Source organism: Phytophthora sojae, assembly GCF_000149755.1.
Source record: "Phytophthora sojae unplaced genomic scaffold PHYSOscaffold_1, whole genome shotgun sequence".
Lineage (NCBI taxonomy): Eukaryota > Oomycota > Peronosporomycetes > Peronosporales > Peronosporaceae > Phytophthora > Phytophthora sojae.
In genome coordinates this window covers 4,268,193-4,287,679 of record NW_009258115.1, presented here as the reverse complement: position 1 = coordinate 4,287,679, position 19,487 = coordinate 4,268,193, and the positions used below count along the sequence as shown (strand labels likewise).

The 19,487-nt window shown below is 56.3% G+C and overlaps 4 protein-coding genes across 4 annotated transcripts; 3 read left to right on the top strand and 1 right to left on the bottom strand.

Annotated features, from left to right (window-relative positions):
- Positions 1-174: 174 nt before the first annotated feature.
- Positions 175-8,055, top strand: PHYSODRAFT_468163 (calpain-like cysteine protease C2; the record flags this gene model as incomplete). Its single annotated transcript, XM_009516695.1, has 3 exons — positions 175-1,560; positions 1,678-3,544; positions 3,641-8,055. 3 exons carry the CDS (start codon positions 175-177, stop codon positions 8,053-8,055), a joined length of 7,668 nt encoding a protein of 2,555 aa, XP_009514990.1.
- Positions 8,056-9,980: 1,925 nt separating this feature from the next.
- PHYSODRAFT_554139 (hypothetical protein) lies at positions 9,981-12,146 on the top strand (the record flags this gene model as incomplete). The annotated part of the gene is made up of 2 exons (XM_009516694.1): positions 9,981-10,574; positions 10,605-12,146. The coding sequence occupies 2 exons, from the start codon at positions 9,981-9,983 to the stop codon at positions 11,895-11,897; spliced, it is 1,887 nt and encodes a 628-aa protein (XP_009514989.1). The 3' UTR covers positions 11,898-12,146.
- Positions 12,147-12,966: 820 nt separating this feature from the next.
- PHYSODRAFT_539131 (hypothetical protein) lies at positions 12,967-13,614 on the top strand (the record flags this gene model as incomplete). The annotated part of the gene is made up of 1 exon (XM_009516693.1): positions 12,967-13,614. A coding segment is annotated over one exon (648 nt), but the record flags the coding sequence as incomplete, so codon positions are not given.
- Positions 13,615-17,629: 4,015 nt separating this feature from the next.
- PHYSODRAFT_450815 (pepsin-like aspartic protease A1) lies at positions 17,630-18,919 on the bottom strand (the record flags this gene model as incomplete). The annotated part of the gene is made up of 6 exons (XM_009516692.1): positions 17,630-17,723; positions 17,797-18,151; positions 18,174-18,175; positions 18,225-18,463; positions 18,536-18,765; positions 18,835-18,919. Coding segments are annotated over 6 exons (1,005 nt in total), but the record flags the coding sequence as incomplete, so codon positions are not given.
- Positions 18,920-19,487: the final 568 nt, after the last annotated feature.

The window sequence follows — 19,487 nt, the reverse complement described above, 5'->3', positions numbered from 1 at the left end:
TCCAGCAACAATGCTGACGTCAGCATGAGTATGGAGTGGAGTACTGTACTGCGCGGCCCATGATCCTGCAGTGCAGACTTCCGTTACGTGGAGACTTTCGAAACGGGCCAACGGCGCGACCCTCACATCCATGTCCGCCTTGATCCGGTGAGCCCTCAAATGACGCTGTGGAATATGCACAATGCCGTGGTGTTCGGTTTGCTGCAGCTCGCAGCGGTGACAGCGCAGACGCCGGAGAGCGTGGGCTACCCGGACCCGCGCTACTCGACGACCAAGAGTTTGACGGCGTTTAGCTGCACTGGCGGTGCCCGCAACTGCCCCGACGCCGGGCAGTATGCCTCAGCGGGGGGCAACCTCACGCTCACCATCGTGGAAATGCGCAACCTGCCCGACCTCGATGGCTTTGGCCTCGCTGGACTCGTGACGGACCCGTACGTCGAGGCGCTCATCGGCGACAACGTCCGCACGTCCAGCGTCGTCTGGAACTCGCTCAACCCCAAGTGGCCGCCGTGTACGGAGCCCGGATGCACCGGCGCGGACGACCTCATGCGCGACCTAAACTTCGGCTTCCGCCCCGCGGGGACGGAGATCATCGTCCGCGTTTGGGACAAGGACAGCGGCCTCGAGTTCGGCGACGACCTGGTGGCCCAAGTCACGCTCAACGCCATCTACTGCTCGGCGTTCTCAGCGTTAACGCAGAAGGTGCCAACGAACGACAGCTCGACGTGGCAAATGGCGGAGCAGCCCATGTGCGTGGAGGAGCTCTGGGTCCCGTTGAGCGAGAGTGGGGACTGTAGCGACGAGACCTCATCCACTCCGTGTATGCGCATCCGCATGACTGCAGTTCCGTTCCAGATGCGAGCGGAGGAAGTTTTCGTATCGGGAGCTCTGGTTAATGGAGGAATGGGCGGCTACTTCCCTGACGAGCAATCGTGGCTGTATGGACGAGTGTACTCCAGCTCGGACACTCGGTTACTAAGCTACTTTCGAATGGCCGACTCGCAAGGCGGACTGCTGATCCGCTCGATGAGTACGTCGAATAACGACAAAGGCAACACGTCCTTGATTGACACGTACGGCTACGCTCCGTACGCGCGCGTGACGTTCAACTTCGCTGCTCAGCTGTTCGTGTTTCGGCGCGTTGACGACGAAGCTTCATCGCCTGAGTGGCTCAACACGACGTTCGGTTGGGCCGAGACTCGAGAGTACGCGCAGCTGAAGGATGTCTCTGGAGACTTCAAGGCTGTGGCGCAGAACTTCACGCCTCATTCGATCAACAAGTACGGAGATGCTGAGGGGCGAGGAAATATTACGGGCGGGAACGTTCGGCTTAGCTACACGGACACTACCTATAGCATGTACTTCATAGTCGCCGTCCCGCACGAAACCTTGGATGTTGTTCCAGCTGTCTACTCGAAGGAGTTCTCTCGGAAGGTGTTCCTCGAGATTTCAGGCCAGTACGCGATAACCTTCGTCTTCGTGATGATACTCGTCCTGCGGTATCTACAGCGCGTGCACTGGCGTATCGAGCGTGTCGAATCTTTTCTGGCTGAGAAGGTGGTCAACCCGAATGGACAGCTCTCGCTTGCGGCGAGCGCGCAGTTAACCGCAGCAAAGTCAAAGGACAAACCGGATCCAAAGGAAAAAGATAAAGCAAGAGGCAAAGTGAAGGTGAAGAAGGCCAAGAAGCCGGACATTGTCGCGCAGCTCTTCTTCTGCTATGGGGACGGGGAGAACAACGCGCAGTTCCGACGCAACTTGTTCTACGCCACTTGGGCCGTGAGGATCGTGATCGCGTCGCCGATGTTGATGCTGGTGTCGTGGGGAGTGACGTCCATCCTACTCGTGACACCACCAGCCTTCGGCTTTGGGCTTATCTTCCTGGGAATCGGCGCGCTTGGAGGCATCTACGGAGCTGCAATGTGGATGCGCACGGGTTGGCGCATGACGGCGAGGACGCTGCACCTGTTTGCACTGGCGTTCTTCGGTGCGTTCGTGTTCCTCTTCTCGTCCACGTTTGCCGACCCGAGAGTTTATATCGGCGGGGAGGACCTCGACTTCTTCTCGCTGTCGTGCATCTTCCTCACGCTCAACATGATGCCCATCATTTGGCTCGCCTTCACCAACGACTCCAAGCTGTCTAAGTCGCTCAAACAAGTCATCGCAGTCGTCGGCGCGTCCAAGAAGGTCACGACGCTCAAAAGTAAGTTTAAAAACCTCGGCACGCTCGGACTGAAGCTCGCAACCGCCAAAGGCAACGCTGCCCCACTAGAGCAACAGGACGGAGCTGCTACGACTGTGAAAGCCAGGCGGAAGCGGAAGGAGTCGGCGTTTGCAGCCATTTTGGGGGAGCATTACACGGTGGAGCAGTCGATTCCAGGTCTAGAGTACGCGGATATCCTCAAGAGCGCGTTTGTGACGCCGGCTGCCACTCGAAGACGCATAAATCGCCGGTACTATTGGAGTGCGTTGGCCACGCTCTTGATCTACTGCATCGTGGCGAGTGTCTGGACGGAGTACGGCACCCAAGCAGTCGGAATCTCCATCACCCTCGTGCTCGTGGATCTGTGCGTGTACATGCTGCATCGAGGCAAGAGCGCGCACAACTGGTCCGCAGGTTACGTGGTGTTCCTCCTGAGCTCAGTGCGAGTGTGTCTAGCAGTAACCTGCGGTAAGTACTGGATTTTAGGCCACGCCTTCCTGTACATGGTCTTCGGTACTGCCTTGTGTCGTGAGATCATCGGCCGGAACTTGCCGCGCATGAACAAGCAAGAGGCCGGAGGCGTCACGTTCTTCGGCCATGACCCACACAAGGAGCGTCAGCAGCAACTGGATGTGGGGACGACACCTGAATTTGTATTGGGATTCCTGTCGTTCTTTTACCTTTTCTTGCTACTCGGCGTCGCCTTTGGATCCGATGCAAACCAAACCGTCCACGTGCCCGTGTTGGGCCAGGAGTGGCCACTCTGGATATTCGGCGTCTTGGCCTTCATCGTCGTCCTCTTTGTTGGGCTTTCGCTGGCTACGTCAAGAGCGTTCTTCCTGCAAAAGGAGCAGCTCTTGTCCGAGTACGCCATGCACATCTATCTGTTCGTGAGGCCGTTCCGACTGCCGTTCATGTTAGCTGCGGCTTCCGAAGTGTTGGTCATCTGCTCGGGTCTGTTCGTGTATGCGTCAACTCAGTCGACCTTCATCCTGGTCTCGTCCTTCTTCGCGCCGCTCATTCTGATGCTGTCACTGGCGGTTCACGTGCAGTGGAAGAAGAACGACTATCGCTTGGTGGTTTGGCCCCCCGAAGACGAAGAGGAAGACGTGCTGGACGACGACGATGACGGCGGCTTTCTCGATGCTGAAGCTGCACTCGAAAAGGAGGCGGAACTCATGCGCGAGACGTTCGTGCTGCCACCGCTCAAAGGAAAAGGCAACAACAGCGTCTACGACAGTGCTGATGAGACGTTCAAGATGCCAACACTGCCGTCCAAGAGTTTGTTGGGCCTTGTGGGAGGCAAAGCCGCTGGGGTTATGAGTCCGACCAAGAAACTAGGTCTGACACTTCCCGGACGAAGCAAAGCGGCTGAAGATGGCAACAAAACTGCGGCTAAATTGCCAGCAGAGCTCCCTGCCATCACCGAGGCCGGAGCAAGCGCAAATCTGCCCACGACACTCGCAATTAAGCCCGCAACCCCCCCACGGTTCGAAGTTGCTTGGCGTGCCTTGTTCTCGCGTAAAACGTGGCTGAGGAAGTATCGTGAAGTGGACAACCTCTCACCGACAGCCAAACCACTACTCAATCGCAACGGTGCTGCGAACACTGCACTGGACGACGATGACGATGCGCTTGACAAACCTCTACTGGATGACAACGCAGCTAGCATTGCTGTCTTGGCTCGTCGGAAGACGATGGCTTTGGGCGGAGATGGGGACATTGACTTCAGTAAGATGACGCTGTACCAGGCGTACCAGCAAGGCTTCTTACTCCCTCAGGACCACATGACGCTCGGGTGCTTCTTCACTCTCCTGTTTCTGATCATGCTGTACGGGATGATCCTCACCGCCACGGAGAGTCCATCCTGGCTCGGGCAGCTTATCTGGACGGGGGCGTATGTCCTCATCTTCACGCTGTTTCCCACGATCAAGTACTTCAAGACCGCTACATTCATCCCCGACATGAAGTACTCGTTCGGTGGGAGTGCTGTATTGGCCTGGGGGACTGGGTTCGTGCTGTTCTTCGCTGTGCTCAAGGCCGACGTGAACCAAGTGGAGTCACTCAGCATCCTGTCCATCCTGGTATTCTACCCGATCTTCCTGCTATTCGCAGTCACGCTGTGTCGGTGGCAGGACGAGAACTGGGCCATCACTCGGCCAATCCGTCGCATCGGCGCTGCCTGCATGGCCGCTATAGTTCTCTGGATCTGGGAGATATATGTGTTCGTCAGTGTGGCTTTCGGTGGCATCTTGACCTTCCTACTGGCGTTGTTCCTCTTCATCACGTATTACCTCGTGAAATGGGTCGAGAACGATCGCTACCTCGCTCCGGTCTACCAGCGGCAGGCGAGTCTCATCGTCCTAATTGCCACCGTTGCTGCCATTATCGCAGCGTTGGCTAGCGGTATGAGCTTCTTCTCTTGTCTCTCCATCGTGTTCGTCGTGCTCCTGCTGAAGTACTCGATGCAGTTCGTTGCTGGCTGGATCGTGGCAAAGAGCTCAGCGGACGAGTCCGTCTTCTATTCGCCTTACCTCTTCCCAGTTTTCTCCTACAACGCCTTCACCAACAACGTCGTGGATGAGACGCAGACCGTCATGCCGCTGTATATGGTCTTCCTGCTCGCGTTCTTGTGGGGCGTGGCTGGCGTCATGTTCTTCGACCCGCTGGGATTCGGCGTGGGGCTCTGCAGTCTCGTGTTGCTAGCGTTTGCTGGGGTCACAGCTCACTTGTGTGCGGTCACGCCCGTGCAGATGGGTATCGCGTCCAAGTACGTGAACGAAATGATCCTTAAAGACGCCAGCGAGGCCGCCCAAGCTGTGTCAAATCGCCGTCGGCAGCCATTCACCCTCGAGTCGCCCGAGTTTATTGAGCAAGAGCGTCGAGAGAAGAAGGCCGAGCTGGAATTCCAGGCCATCGCCTATGGTGGAGGAGCTGCGAGTGCGTTTGCAAGCCGCAAGAAAGCTACGAAGGCAGCAGAGCCGGAGATCGAGGACGACGTTGTCATGGAGCCTCGACGCACTAGTGGAGACATCGCGCTGGACATCGAGGACGTGGATCGACAATGTCGGGTTATTACTACGATCCACGGGCTGGAAGTGGCTCGACCGGACGGACTGTTAACGTGGCAAGAAGTAAGAGAAGACGTCTTTAAACGCGGCGTAGGCCCCTTCGGCTTCTTGTATGTGTTCACTGTCCCCCCGCGACTGCTGCGGTTTATCCGGTGGAAGTACTTGCCGTCAACGCTGAAGTGGAGGAAGAAGAGGAAGGCCAAGAGCGGTGATGAAGCAGACGACCAGCAAGCAGACTCTCTTGAACGTGGTGGAAGCTCCTCTCTCATAGTTTCCCATCGTCAGGTTGATGTCACGCCACCTTCTCCATCTCGAGACTTGGTGGAGCTTTTGCTTCAGCTGCCGGAGTTAGATGCCGCACTGGATCGCGAGTTCTACGAAGAAACTCGTTGTGTGATTCACCTCCAGCTCCTGATGCTCACAGCGTCCGACGCGCGCTTGAGTCGCGAGAAGATTTTGTTCCAGAAGTTCTTGCGCGAGAACCGCTTCAAGCTCATGTCGAACGGCATCAGTCCGCCGGCCAACGTCTTCCGCACGAGCTCGTTCGCGTCCATCGACATCCCGTTGGTGGCCGTTTGGCTGCTCTCGCTCACGCCTGAAGCGCGCGCGAGATTCCACGCTCTGAAAGCTGCGTTCAACGAGGAAATGGAACGCACCGACGCCATTGTGGACGCTGAGGACCGCGCTGCTCTAGTAGCTCAGAAGGAGCTGCGTGACTACTGGGCGCCACGCGAAGCCGACCAGTGTCGCCAACGCATGCAGGATTTTCTGGCTCGTCGTCTTCGGCGTGAGAGCGAAGGCATCTTGACCGAGGAGGAGGAGAGCAAATCAGGGTACGACGAAGGCATCGTGAACGCTCGAGAGGCGCTACTGGAGATCGAGTCAGGCTACTCGTGCGTCCCAGGCGAGTTCGGACGCTCCCTGCAGTTCGTGGACCGAGAGTTTCCCCCAGACACGACGTCACTCGCTGGCTGCGCTTGTGAAGTGGAGATCGCGCCGCAGTGGAAGGTTTCGTCGGCTATCAACATCGCCTCGGGGCTGTTTGACGGCGGTACAGACCCGGACGACGTACGCGTCGGTCGACTGGATGATGCGTGGTTGCTGAGTGCGTTGAGCATTGTGGCGGCGTCCGGAGGTGTCGACGACGGCAAGGTGGACCTGCTCATCGACCGGTTGTTCGTGACCAAGCAGACTTCTCTCACGGGCGCGTACGCCCTGCGTCTGTATCAAAACTGTCAATGGGAGACCGTCATCGTGGACGACTACTTCCCAGTGCTTTACGACACTGCCGAGCGTGAAGCTGCTGGTCTAGAAGCAGATGAAGACGCCGAGCTGTCGGTTAGTGCTGGTGCTGCATTCGCCCACAGTCGCGACTTCGAGGAGCTGTGGGTGCCGCTCGTTGAGAAGGCCTTCGCGAAGTACTACGGCGGGTACGCAGCGCTTGAGCGTGGATACGTCCACCACGCGCTGCGAGTTCTCTCCGGTTGCGAGTGTGAGGAGGTTTTCCTGGCTCCAGCAGCTCGAGGCGCGTTGAAGAAGACGCTGTGGCAGCAGTTGAAGTTGTTCCGGAAGAACCGCTTCCTGCTCGGGGCCGCGTCGTTGCCCAGCGAGCACGCGGACCCAGCTCTGCGCGCGTCCGGCTTGGTCTTCGACGCGTGCTACGTGATCTACGACGTGCGCGATGTAGACGGCGCTCAACTCTTGCAACTGCGAAACCCACCAGGCGATCACCAGGAATGGAAAGGCGACTGGAGCGATGGCTCGCGGCTTTGGACTCGGCGGCTGCGGAAGCGCCTGGGCGTGCGCAAGGGCAACGACACCGGGGACGATAACACGTTCTGGATGAGCTTCGACGACTTCTGCCACGCCTTCCGCGCGCTCTACGTGTGCCGCTACTACGACCCCGACAAATGGACCGTCAAGACGATGGACGCGCGCTTCTCGCGCCAGGACGCCACGGCCAGCGGACTGCCGACGCGGCATAACCCGGGATGTTCAGGACTCGACAACAACCCGCACTTCTCGCTGCGCGTATCGCGTCCAACCGAGGTCATCATCACTGTAACGCAGGTGGACTCACGCGGCATGGCGCCCGTGACGGTGCTACCCATTGCAGTGTACGTCGTCGCGCACCAGGACCAGAAAGATCGGGCCAGGCGAGTCACAGTGCTGAACCAGGACAACGTCACAGCACACAGCGGCGTACCCGCGCGGAACCGAGAGGTGCGCGTGCACTGCGAGCTGGCCGCGCGCACGTACACGCTGCTGGTGGCCGCGTACGTCAGCGGCATGGAGGGTCCATTCCGCGTGCACGTGCAGAGCAACTACCCCGTGGAGCTGCAGCAGTTGTGGCCTGCGGCCTGGAAGACTGACAACGGCACGATGGCCACCACGCCGCCAGGGACGCTCGTCGAGCGGATGGCCGAGAAGGTGAAGCAGACGGTGGCCGAGTCCGCGACGGGGGCCAAGATCCTGGCCAAGACGCACGAGCTGGCGGACAAGATCGCGGCGGGCGCGGCCATCGTCGACAGCGCCATGAGAGACGAGGAGAGCATCTTGCAGGAGCAGCTCGCCAAGCAGCAGCAGGAGGAGGCTGAGGAGGCCGAACGAGAGCAGACCCGACTCACGGGCAAGAAGAAGAAGAAGAAGAAGAAGCAGACCGACCCGGACGCGCCGCAGCCGAGCGCGTGGATCGAGCAATGGGACGAAGGCACCGGCAAGCCCTTCTACTTCAACAAGAAGACGGGCATGTCCTCCTGGGAGAAACCCGACGAATTCTAGCAATGAAGTATTACTAGACCCCCTAGACCCCTGAACCGAGCCTCACCGGGTCAACAAGAATGCCACCGAGGGTTATATGTATGCTTGCTTACGCGTAGGTGCAGGTGCCTCTCAAGGGTGCGCAGCGCCTCGTCGACCGTGATCTGGGGCAACTCCAGTTCGCAAACAGGTAAATCGATCGGGAGCCCCGCGCTCCACTTGTTCACATCGTCCACTTCAAGTTCACCATCCTTCCGATCTTTCTTTGGCGACGAGTCGTCGCCAAGCTGCCGGTAGCATTTACATGTATATAGCGGCTCCTTCTCGCGCTGCAACCGCAACTGCACGGCTTTAGACGTACCAAGTCAGTGCCGTATATGTTCTGAGGGTTGACCACCTTGACCAACCCAGGCGAATACATGGTCATCAAGGTCAAGAGTAAGGTGCTGGTGGCTTGGGAAAATGACAGTCAGGGTAACTAGAGAAAAGGTATCTGGCCAATATAGGACCCCGGTTATGGCATACCGTCAAAGATTACTTTGGGCACTCTTGTTACCATTTGCTAGAAAGGCAAATATGCATTCTTCATGTTAAATGTAGCTCCGTAATTTCAAAAGCTGGAAAATGATCTACTCAAGGCTCAGCTGTCTGATTCAAGAGGAGGGAATTGTAAACCTCGTTGGCTTGCGGTTGGCCCATGTGCTCTTGGCAAAGCTCGTAGGCTGTGGGGCTGCCCGAGGCGGCCAAACAAACAGTTACTCTATCTTCCACACCGAGGCCTGTTGCTCTAATATTCGGTAGGCGAAGAATTAACAGCGGCGATGGTGAGGCTGGGTTAAGGCGGAATAAGCTATTAATAATCCAGCCTGAGTTAGACGGAAACAGAGCGATTGGCGGTTTGCTGCCTGCCAATCCATGCCATTCTGCTCGTATCTCCTCGCAAATGCTGATCGCGGGAGTTAGGGAAAGCACTCACAATCATAAGCGGAATTAACACTAAATAAGCGTTGCTCGCCCTTTTATGGATCTAATTCCGCCTGAATTAACAGCTCACCCGCCAAAATAGGTGAAAGGCACAATACGTCTTTTCGATACCGTATTAGGGGTTCTCACGGTCGGTTAGCAGCCGTTAGATCTCAGTAGTTGAGCGGTTCTAAAACTACCCTAATATCGAAAAGTCGTGGCTCTCGCTTCAAAGGACGGCTTTCAGCGTCATTGGATGCTTCATGTTGCTCCCTCATGCACTGTATTGGCAGTGAGGCGCAAGCACACCCTGAATAAGCTCTAGGAAAGGAAGGCTGTGCTGGTGAACTACGCAAGCCACCCCAACTGAAATACCTAATTATGATACTACCGTACCTCACAGAAATAATGGTTAACAGATAGAATGCCAAAACACGATTTTAGAGCATTTGGTTTCGTTTCATTGCATTTTCTTTTAAGAAAATACAAAGAAAGCATTTTCAAATCGCTGGTTAGCATAAAATTTGAATTGTTTGAGCGGCCGCGGTGGGACGACCCGGAATTAACATGGGAATTATTTAATAGATAACTCAGGGCATATTGCCGCTTGCAAATACTTTGCCCTCTAAAATAGACCACGCCTGTCTCTTAATATGAGCGGACACGAGATAGGCGAGGGCTGATTTAGCTTTATGCTTTGGTGGGGGCCGCATTTACATGTAGGCCCAGAACTCGGTTTGGCCCGTCTAGAATGGCATTTCTGCGTTTCCAAGTCGTAGCAAAGCGTGAAACAGACCCCAACCTTGCATCTTAGACCTGTACTGGCGACTCGCCAGTGGCGATATATATAAATCAGACCTAGGTCTTAATTAAGAGCTTGCAAGATTAAAATCGAGATTATTAACGAGATGATAAGCATGCGTTGGCCAAAATATCTGCACGGCAATAATTAGGCATTCTAGAATCTGCCGGCTCGAGGAAAGATGGCGAAGCTCTTCTGTGCGATCGTTGGCGTGGCGGGCAGCGCGTTCTCGGTGCGAGTGGATGAGAGCGACACGGTGGACGACTTGAAGAAGGCGATCAAGGCGGAGAAGACGAACGACTTCAAGGACATCGACGCAGACAAGCTGGAGCTCTACGTGGCGAAGAAAGACGAGGGCCGCGGCGCGTGGCTGACGGAGGCAGACGTGAAGAAGGGTGTGAAGGACACCACTGGCCTGAAGCTGTTGGATAAGGCGCGAGCGAGGCTACGGCGTGTGGGGTTGTCGGACAAGGATGTCGGTGGAGTGGATGAAGAAGAAGAAGCAGAAGGGAGAGGCCCTGTGAACGTGCTGGTGGAAGTTCCGGAGGGGGGGAAACGCAATCGGTCGGATGAGTGGTTCGGGGAGACCTCCCACCCGATGAAGAAGCGCCGAGTGGATGCGGGAGTGGACGAGGAGAGGAGATTCTTCGACATGAGAGACTTCCCTCCGCTGCTGGCGCACCCCAAGGTGGAATTCAAAACGATCGTGGAGAGGAAGGCGTATCTTGTGATTTTCGCTCAGTTGATGGATTACGCGAAATCATGCTTCGAATACGTCCCAACCAGTGCGAGCGAGCCAGACAAGAAAAGTAAACCCGGCAAAGATTCCAACGTGATAGTCACGGGGAACCCTGGGACTGGGAAGAGTCGCTTCTTTCTGTATTGCATCTTTCAACTCGTTCGTCGTGAGCGAGATGATGTCAAACAGCTTCCCCCGTACGAGTTGGTGCTGAACTACGGCAGCACGTTTTACAAGTACGATGCAACAAAAGATGAATTTGTCGAGTTGGACGGAGAAAGTGTTGAGTTGCTTCGGACACAACCTCGTGTTCTCCGTCTTGTCGAGGCAGCATCAACACACCTTTCTGGCTGGAAAGGAGTTTCGGTTTTGTTTGCTTCTCCGGGTGCTGAAGGCGTGAATGATTTCGAAAAAGTGGACGGATTGACGTATATCATGCCGACGTGGACCTTGGAGGAGCTGGCAGAATACAACTCATTGCTTCCAGATGACTTGAAACTCGCCGAAGACGTTTTGGTTTCGAGATTCGACACGTTTGGTGGAGTTCCGCGGTTCATCTTCGCGCAGGCGAGGGGTGAAACCATGGCTAAACTGCACAAAGCGATCAAATCATTCAGTGCACTGAAAATCATCTCCTATTGCAAAGAAAATGCTGCTGTAATGGAGAACAACTATAGCCACTGCGTTCTTCAGATGATTCCCACGCAAGACAACTACCGCACGAACTTCCATTTGGATTTTCTGTCCATGCACGTCGCCGATGCGATTATTGACAAAGTGCACGGGGAAAGTCTGGCAAGGGTCTCGGAGTTCGCTATTCTGCACGATGCTGATGATTCGGGAAGTACAGCTGTCATTCGTGGCAAGATGTACGAGCTACTCTGCCACAAATGGCTTAGCCTGCAGAAGGAGAGAACGTTGCACTTCCGCTCGTTGTGCTCGACGACTATGGGAGATTTGACTATTCCGAAAGAGATGCAAACGGTACGCTTCGCTGTTCTCGACAAAGTTAAACTCGCTAAGAGCTGGACGTACTACCGGCCAACATCTAAAACGTTTGGAGCGCTGGATGCATTCATCTGGGATGGATCCAGCAAATGCTACGGGTTGCAGATGACACTGAACGAGAACCATGGAATCAAAGCTGCGCCGCTAAACAAATTTCTCGAGTGGCTACAGAAAGCTGGCGTGAGTGCAGACCACTTCTACTTCACGTTCCTGGTTCCAAGTAAAATTGCAACCTCATACAAGAAGCAATCAGCAAGGACGGCGACTGGTGCAGTCAGCAAAGCCCCTGGAGCTGCCGCGGGGGTGAATCAGTTTGTGGCTGTGCTGGACGTGACTGGTAGGGACGAATGAATATTGTTGCGCACTTCTGGCTTGAAGAGGACTAGTGACCAAGTTCATGCGGACCTACGAGCGGGTGCTGGAGGCGAAGAACAGGCTGGAAGTGGGCTGGCACCTACTGTCGCGATACTTGTCGCGGCTCGCGGGTTCCGCTGGAGACCAAGTTCTGCTGCAGCTTCGTTTGTCGCGCGCAGCCCTCTGTCGAAAGGCTGCGGTTTCAGCATTGAGCGCGCTCAAGTCGGCGATGTCCTCATCACCCCGCAACCTGCAAACGAAACCGCGAACTTCGTGCTGCACCTGATTGAGTTCACTCGATCCGCGGGCACCACTGGAACGAATACGTGCGTTTCACAAGCGCCGAGTTCACGGACCTATAGACGGCATGCTACGGCCTGCTAGATATTACTACAGTAGAGCGCACTGCGCCTGCAGCTAAGTTATGATTTGACTTACTTAGTAATACGACTTATTGTCGCTTTCAAGGATTTTGCGCCCTCTATTCTAACTCGTCTTCGCGGTGTCACAAATCTGCGGACAAATCGTTGCTCAAAGCGCGAATTAGCTGTCACGACCACAACTTACCTAGCCAAACTGGAAGTACTTGACGCTTCGAGAGTACTTAGTAGCCCATGTTTCCAATAGGGTTACGTATCAGCACATACTGAAACCAAGTAAGATCTATCCAAACATGTAAAACATGTTGAAATCATGGACATCGTTTTCAGGACGGGTGTCATGGGCCATGACTCATGGCACTCAAATCTATTGCAAATCTCATGGGAGCTGGGTAGTCGAGCTGCTAAATGTGGCTTTACCGGTCCTTAAAACCTTTAGAGGGCCGACAGAGCGCTAGGCAGGGAACGTTAGACCTAAGTCTTGCTGCGGGACTACGTTTGCGGGTTGTCCATGCTTCCCAAACGCCACTGATGCCAATTTGGTCTGTGCGTCAGTGAAGTGACGCTGCGCCGCTATTAGTGACTCACTAACAATGCTTCAGCTTGGTCACTCTTGTGAACATATAATTTCCCTTGTCTTTAATGACATTTCCACGCTTCATAGTGACAGCAAGATCTTGCGCGTCATGGAGGCCCAGCGAGCGCTGCTGGACTCGCTCATGGGCTTCAACCGCGACGGCGACCGGCCCGACGACGACCCGCAGCTCGACTTCCGCCACCCGCGGGTCTGCAAGCCCTTCCTCTGCGGCCTGTGTCCGCGCGAGCTGTTCCAGAACACGCGCCTGGACGCGGGCGCGTGCCAGTTGATCCACTCGCCCAGCATCCGCGCGGCCTACGAGCAGGAGGCCACGCGGGACTTCGGCTACGAGCGCGCGCTGGCCACCGAGCTGTCCCGGCTGCTGGCCGACGTGGAGCGCAAGATCGCCAAGGCGCAGCGCCGCTTGGACGAGGACAACGGGGACACTTGTCCGGACAGAGCGCGGCTGCTGGAGCTCACGCAGGAGCTGCAGGACGCCGCAGCGCAGGCCGCGCAGCGTGCGCGCGACGGAGACGCCGACGCGTCGCTGCAGCTCGTGGAGAAGGCGGAGCTGCTCAAGCGCAAGCGGCGCGAGCTGCTGCGGCAGACGCAGACGAAAGGCGCCAAGGACGGCGGCGCCCCGGACGTCATCGACCAGAAGCTGCGCGTCTGCGACGTGTGCGGCGCCTTCCTGAGCATCTTCGACAGCGAGCGGCGGCTGGCCGACCACTTTGGGGGCAAAGTGCATGTGGGGTACGTGCAGATCAGGAGGAAGTTGAAGGAGCTGGTGGAGAAGACGCAGCAGCAGAAGCAGGAGAAGGAGAAGGAAGAGAAAGAGAAGAAGAAGCAGGAGAGAAGGAGGAGATCCGTGTCGAGATCCAGGTCCAGGAGACGTGATGAGAGGCCGCGATCGAGGAGGGACGATAGAGACAGAGAGCGGCCCAGGAGTCGGGAGCGACGTCGACGCAGTCGGGATCGGCATCGTATACGACGATCGGAGAGCTCGAGTAGAAGCCACAGCCGAAGCCGGGATCGGGATCGGGATCGGGATCGGAAGCGACATCGCAGTCGTAGACGTTAACGAGTGCGAAATGCCTTGGATTTCTTCCTGGCTGCCGTTTCCGCGTGCACTTCAGTCGTGCTGCTGCTTCATGGTGGTGGTCTTTACATGTGTGTGCAGCGTATCTTAGTTTTGTGTAGGACGAGAAGCTTGTCGGACCTCGATCTCGTGCTCTCGACTTTCGTCATGCAACTCAAAAGGTATCGTCTTATTGGAACGTCTGCGCTGGCTGGCGTCCAGCGAGCGAGCGCAGGCTTATATATCACTCATTAACCTCACTTTCATTCTTGAAGCACTGAGAAGAACGGGTTGAAAACTCGTCGTCTGTGCGCGTGTATCCCCCAGCTCTCTGATAGTTTAGCTCGTCGTGCTGCCGGCTCCGTTCGAGCTGCTTCCGGGGCTGCTACCAGAGCTTCTTTCGCTGGTGCTGCCGTTGCTGCTGCTGGCGTTCTTCGCGTTCCAAAACGCCTCCTTGCGCAGTTTGATTTCTAGGATGCTCTCCATCACCTTCAGATGCTTCTCCTGCAGCTCGATGATGCGCTCGAAGGCGTTCCCATGCTGCACGCGCAAGTCCGTCATCACCGAGGTGAGTCCTGCGAGCGCCTCCCTCGTGTCTGACGCTTGCCACTGGTACAGGTTGGCGATTTGCGTTGTGGTGGCGTCCGTGAGCCTCTCGATAGCGCTGATGAGCGAGGCGTCGTGAACGACCACCGTCGGCTTGAACGCGTCTTCGCTCGAGCCGGAGTCGTCGGGAGTCGTGGAGTCGGCTTCGGTCTCCTTGCTCTCCTCTCGTGCTGGTTTGGCCAACGCGCTGCTGCGGTGGTGCAACTTGCGATACGGGGCTATGTTACCAGCTTCGCCACTTGCCGGAACGAAGGACGCGTACACGTTGCGTAGTGTGCCCCAGTACTCCTTGTAGCCAGCGCTGCGGCGGTCAAAGACGTCTGTGTGGCGCATGTTGTAGGCGTCGGCGTGGCGCATGGTGCTGGCCTGGTACTCGGCGTTGAGCGACTGGAGCTTCTTGGCCACCCTCTCGCTGTTGTTGCTGCCTAGGTCGCCGGTCTCCGTCTGGGCCAGTGTCTTCGCTGCGCGCAGCTCTCCGCTCGTATAGGAGGCCGGTCCCTGAGGTCTTCTTCGGTTCAATGCTCGGCTCACATCATCGTGCATATGGCGCCAGCGCGCCGAGCTGTCGGCCTGCTCCATTGCCATGGCATGCTCACTGGGCGCCGTTCTCCTCGCGTGGTTCCCAGCGCCTGCCCCCATCAGGGAATGCCTCTCGTACGCGTGTGCGTTCTGCCGCCTTGCTGCCTCCGACTCTGCTAAGAGCTGCATCGAAGATCCCGGAGAGCCCGCTCGGAACACGCGCCGGCGGAGTGGCACTGGAGCCCCGGCCGGCAATGCTGGCGCAGGGCGCTTGCCACCACTGTTCATCACTGCGCTGCTGTTCTGCAGGCTGTTGGTCTCAGAGATGGCGACTGCCGTTATGGCCTCTGGACTGGCAGTACTCGCTGGCCGCTCGATGGGACTATTCCGAGCTGGATCCTTCGTCTCCTCCTGTAGCTGTTGTAGCTGCTGCTGCTGCTGCCGCCGCTGCTGGTGCAGGACCTGGGCCTTGTTCTGCAGTCGCAGGGACGGAGATGGAGAGTGCTGCACCTGCTGCGGAGTGAGAGAGGCCGGGTGCTGGCCCTGCCCTTGCACCTGGCGAGGGCTAGCCAGCGCGGCCATAGTTTGGCTCTGCGGCCTGGCCTGTGTCTGTCCAGGGGACGCCTGCACCTGATGCTGCTGCTGAGCTTGAGAAACCAGCACTTGCTGCTGTCCTTGAGGCGGCGGCATCGGTTGCCTCTGCTGTGGTCCTTGAGCATCCTGGGTCTGTTGCTGCTCCGATGTGTCTGCCGCCTGTTGTCCCTGTTCCTGCTGCTGCGTCTTGGCCTGCTGCAGCCGCTCCTGCTGCTTCTGCAGGCGGTGCGAGTTGGTGCGCTCCTTGTGCACGTCCCAGGCGCGCGTGCGGAAGTTGGAGTTCATGATGACGGGCTTGGGCTTCTTGCCGCCGTGCACGGCGTAGTGCACGTGGCAGATCTTGCACAGCACGAAGCGGCCCTCGTCGTCCACGCTCAGCACGTCCGGGTCCGAGAGGATGCTGGGCGGCCACCAGTTGGCCTTGCGCTTGGGCATGACGCCGATGCTGCTGCTTGCTGCTGCTTGCTGCTCTGCACTGCTCACTTCAACCAGTGCTGGCGTTCCGTCTTGGTCGCCGTTTAGCTCGCTTTGTCGCTTCTCCGCGCTTCGTTCGTGTTCCTCCCGAGCGTGCAATTACCTAGTCTAGACAGCCCCACCGTTAGTGTTCCGTTGCGCTGTGGCGTCCTCGATACCGCCGCTTGTCTCCGTCACCACAGTCTGCCGCTTCCGCTTGCGCTGCAGACAGCCACGCACCATGTGCAGCACGCCGAGGACAGCGAGCTTTGCGACTGCGAGCTGCGAGTCTCCCGTTCGTTTCGGCTGCGTGGGAATGTGCGGCGCGAGTGACGGACGATTGGAGCGGCAGGGCAATGGCGGAGCTAGCTACACATGCGCGCACTCACCTTTGCTTCCTGGCTTCAGCTTGCGCTCGAGTCGGTGGATGCGGCAATGAGCGCTTCACTTGGACTTTGTATTGTTGCTGCGCGTGTTCGTTCTCTGTTCCGTTGTGTGTGTCTTTCGTTGCGTAAAATCACCGCATCTTTTGTAGAAAATCTGTAAGATATGGTAAATGCGTTTATATAGGTGTACCGTTATTGGGATACGCTCATTATTGCTTTGTAGGAAGGCGCAGCTTAACTGATCACAGGAAATACCATTATAGACAGGTATCTCTTTATCCTGATACGCTCTCCGGCAGTTCAGATTCGATACTGCTGAAGCCAGCTAGCCTCAAACATAAAATGCGACGATCATCTGCGAGCGTCGGTCGGTCGGTTTGGCCGGTTGGTAAACATATAGGCGTTTGTATATTTGCAGCTTCACCCCGGAACGAGGACATTTTCCTCGGTCTGGCCGCGGAAATCTTTGCGGGTCGGTGACGAACTTCGGGGCCCCGTCAGCCGCAGTCGTCTGTGCGTTTGTTTGCCTTCGGCTGTCTGCTATCCTTCCTGGGAGCCACTGGTGGTGGGCAGGGCGCCGCAGCGCTGGCGAGCTGCCGCGGCTTCCGCCATGGGCATTTCTATGCACAGAAGTACAAGTAGGGCAATTGCAGCCGAACGGGACTTGCGTCCGACGGTTGAAGCCACGTCCTCCACCAATTGGACGGCGGCTTCGGTCTTGCATCTCGCACTGAGTCCGTCCCAGCCAGCTCGCTTACAGCTCCACGGTGGAATCTCCACCCATCGACACCAAAGTGGCAGATTCACGCCGCCTGACATAACTGGCACAAGCAAACGCACACAGAAGGCTACAGTCAGCCAAATCCAATAGTTAACATCTACTTGGGAAAAAGTCAAGCGTGGAGAGAAAAATGCTGCCCGGGCGGCGATTTTTTTTACGCCACCAAGATGGCCACAATTGTCATTGATGCCTTCCAACGTCTTCTCATGTCCTCGATAGTCCTCCGCGACTTTTATGCTTGTTCCGAGTGAATCGCGCACTGTTACGGTCGGATTTAGGAATTTACGTTCGATACAAAAAGCAAAACATGTGATTTTTCTTCAAGTTGAAGCCGAGCGCGACAATGCGAGGACCACCCACTGCAGGCAATTCCCACTTGCATGCTGTCAAAGTCGAACACTGTGTAGTATTCCCGAAGGAAGCGGCCGCCAAGGACCCACCAGTCGTCGCTCAGACTCCTACACCATAGAAAAAGTCAGATGCGATACTCGTCAGTGACGGTAATGCGATAGCAGCACTCACGCATGATTCAGCAGTTCGATATCGCAGGTGTCTTGGTAGCAATTGAGGTAGCTCCGAGGCCCCAGGTGGAAGAAGTTGCCGTCGTGTATCGATCCGAACGAGAACGAGAGTGTCGGGAAAGACTCGTACCCTGTGTTCGCGCATGTGAGTTGCTCGAGATCACAAGCCTTACCAGCAACCACCTCGGTGATCACGGAGTCGTACAGCTGCGGCGGCACGTAGATGAACGAGGTGCCTGAATCGATGATGGCGTAGCAAAATGGATCGCACAGGTTCGAGCTCTTGCGTATGCCAGCGGTGTGGACGAGGTGGAAGTCGTTCACGGCAAGTGTCCAGTAGGTTAGTTGAGGATCGACTGTTCAGCAAGCACAACGCACCACTATCAGTTAGAATGGTACAAATAAAGTCAGCACCAGCATACTGTGAACTCGCTCGGCAGGGTCAGGACCGGGAACTTCGCCAGTGCAGCTCTTTCCCCGGCGACGGAGAGATCATATCCTCCGAAGTGGAATTCGGAGTCGTCCTTTTGAGCGGCACCCGCTATGTAGAAGGCAAATTGAAGGTTCAACTCAGGATTGGAGCTCTTGATGGTGTCCAGGATGGTCGGGCGAGAGATCTTGCTCATGCCCGCGAACGCGAGCCCAATCACCCCATCGTTGGCGAGTGCCTAAGGTTGTCGGACATCCAATTCACCGTCAATCATTGATTCCCTTTTACAATTTGCGTTTTCAATCCTCACCGAAATACCGCCCGTTTCCTCGGTGATCACAGCAAAGGCCAGGTCTGGAACCGAGTAATTTCCGATGGTGAAAACGTCTGCCCCGACGAGTCCGTATGAGTCTCCACTGCCGTAGATCCCCCAGAACGTGTCAGTCGTGGCTCGAAACGATCTCGATCGGTGTCTTTTAAATCGAGTGTGACTTCCGCAGGTTGAACAAGACTGATCCGGTAGCCAGGCATCACTCGAACCTGGGATAGATACAGTAAACAATCAGGATGAGCACATTATTTGTTTGTTTTCATACGAGAAGGCTGTACCTGTATCGAAGAGCACTCGGAAAGTCTGCGGAGGAGTTCCAACGGCCACGAAGCCAAAGTATTGATCGTTCTCGAAGTTGCGTAGCGGCAAGTGTGACAGTTTGGAATGGGTGTGTGTCACTGTCGAGAGCCCCTGCATTGCGGCGGCTGGTTCGCTCAGCTCAATGCCTCCCCGTTGGCGCCGCGACAGCGGGATGCGAATCATTGCGCTGCAGGGGGCGATGCACACGACGGCGACCGCGCAGGCAAGCAGCACCACCCATCGATGAATCATCGGATTGCATATTGGAAACGCATACGAAAGGTCACATAGATTTCTAATTGCTGCGCTTTTCAATACCTTTAGCTTCACATGTTGGCCAATGAAGAGGGCCAATAATGAACCTCACGAATCTAAATCTTGAGTTGAGATTCCACTGCTCGTGTAGACGCTGCTGGTGAGTTGTAGCACTGGTAAGCGTAAGAAAACGAGCTGAGCAGACTTGTAGCTGATAAACTGGAGTCATTTGTACTGTTTTGTTTCTCGAGGCTATCCTGGAACTTGTATGCGTTGTGTACAACAATCTCCGCTCATGCTTCACCTCGCTTGGTTCGACTCCAACTTACGACTGGTGCCGAAGCCTGTCCGCTGTCGAAGCTCCGTGAGCTTCTCG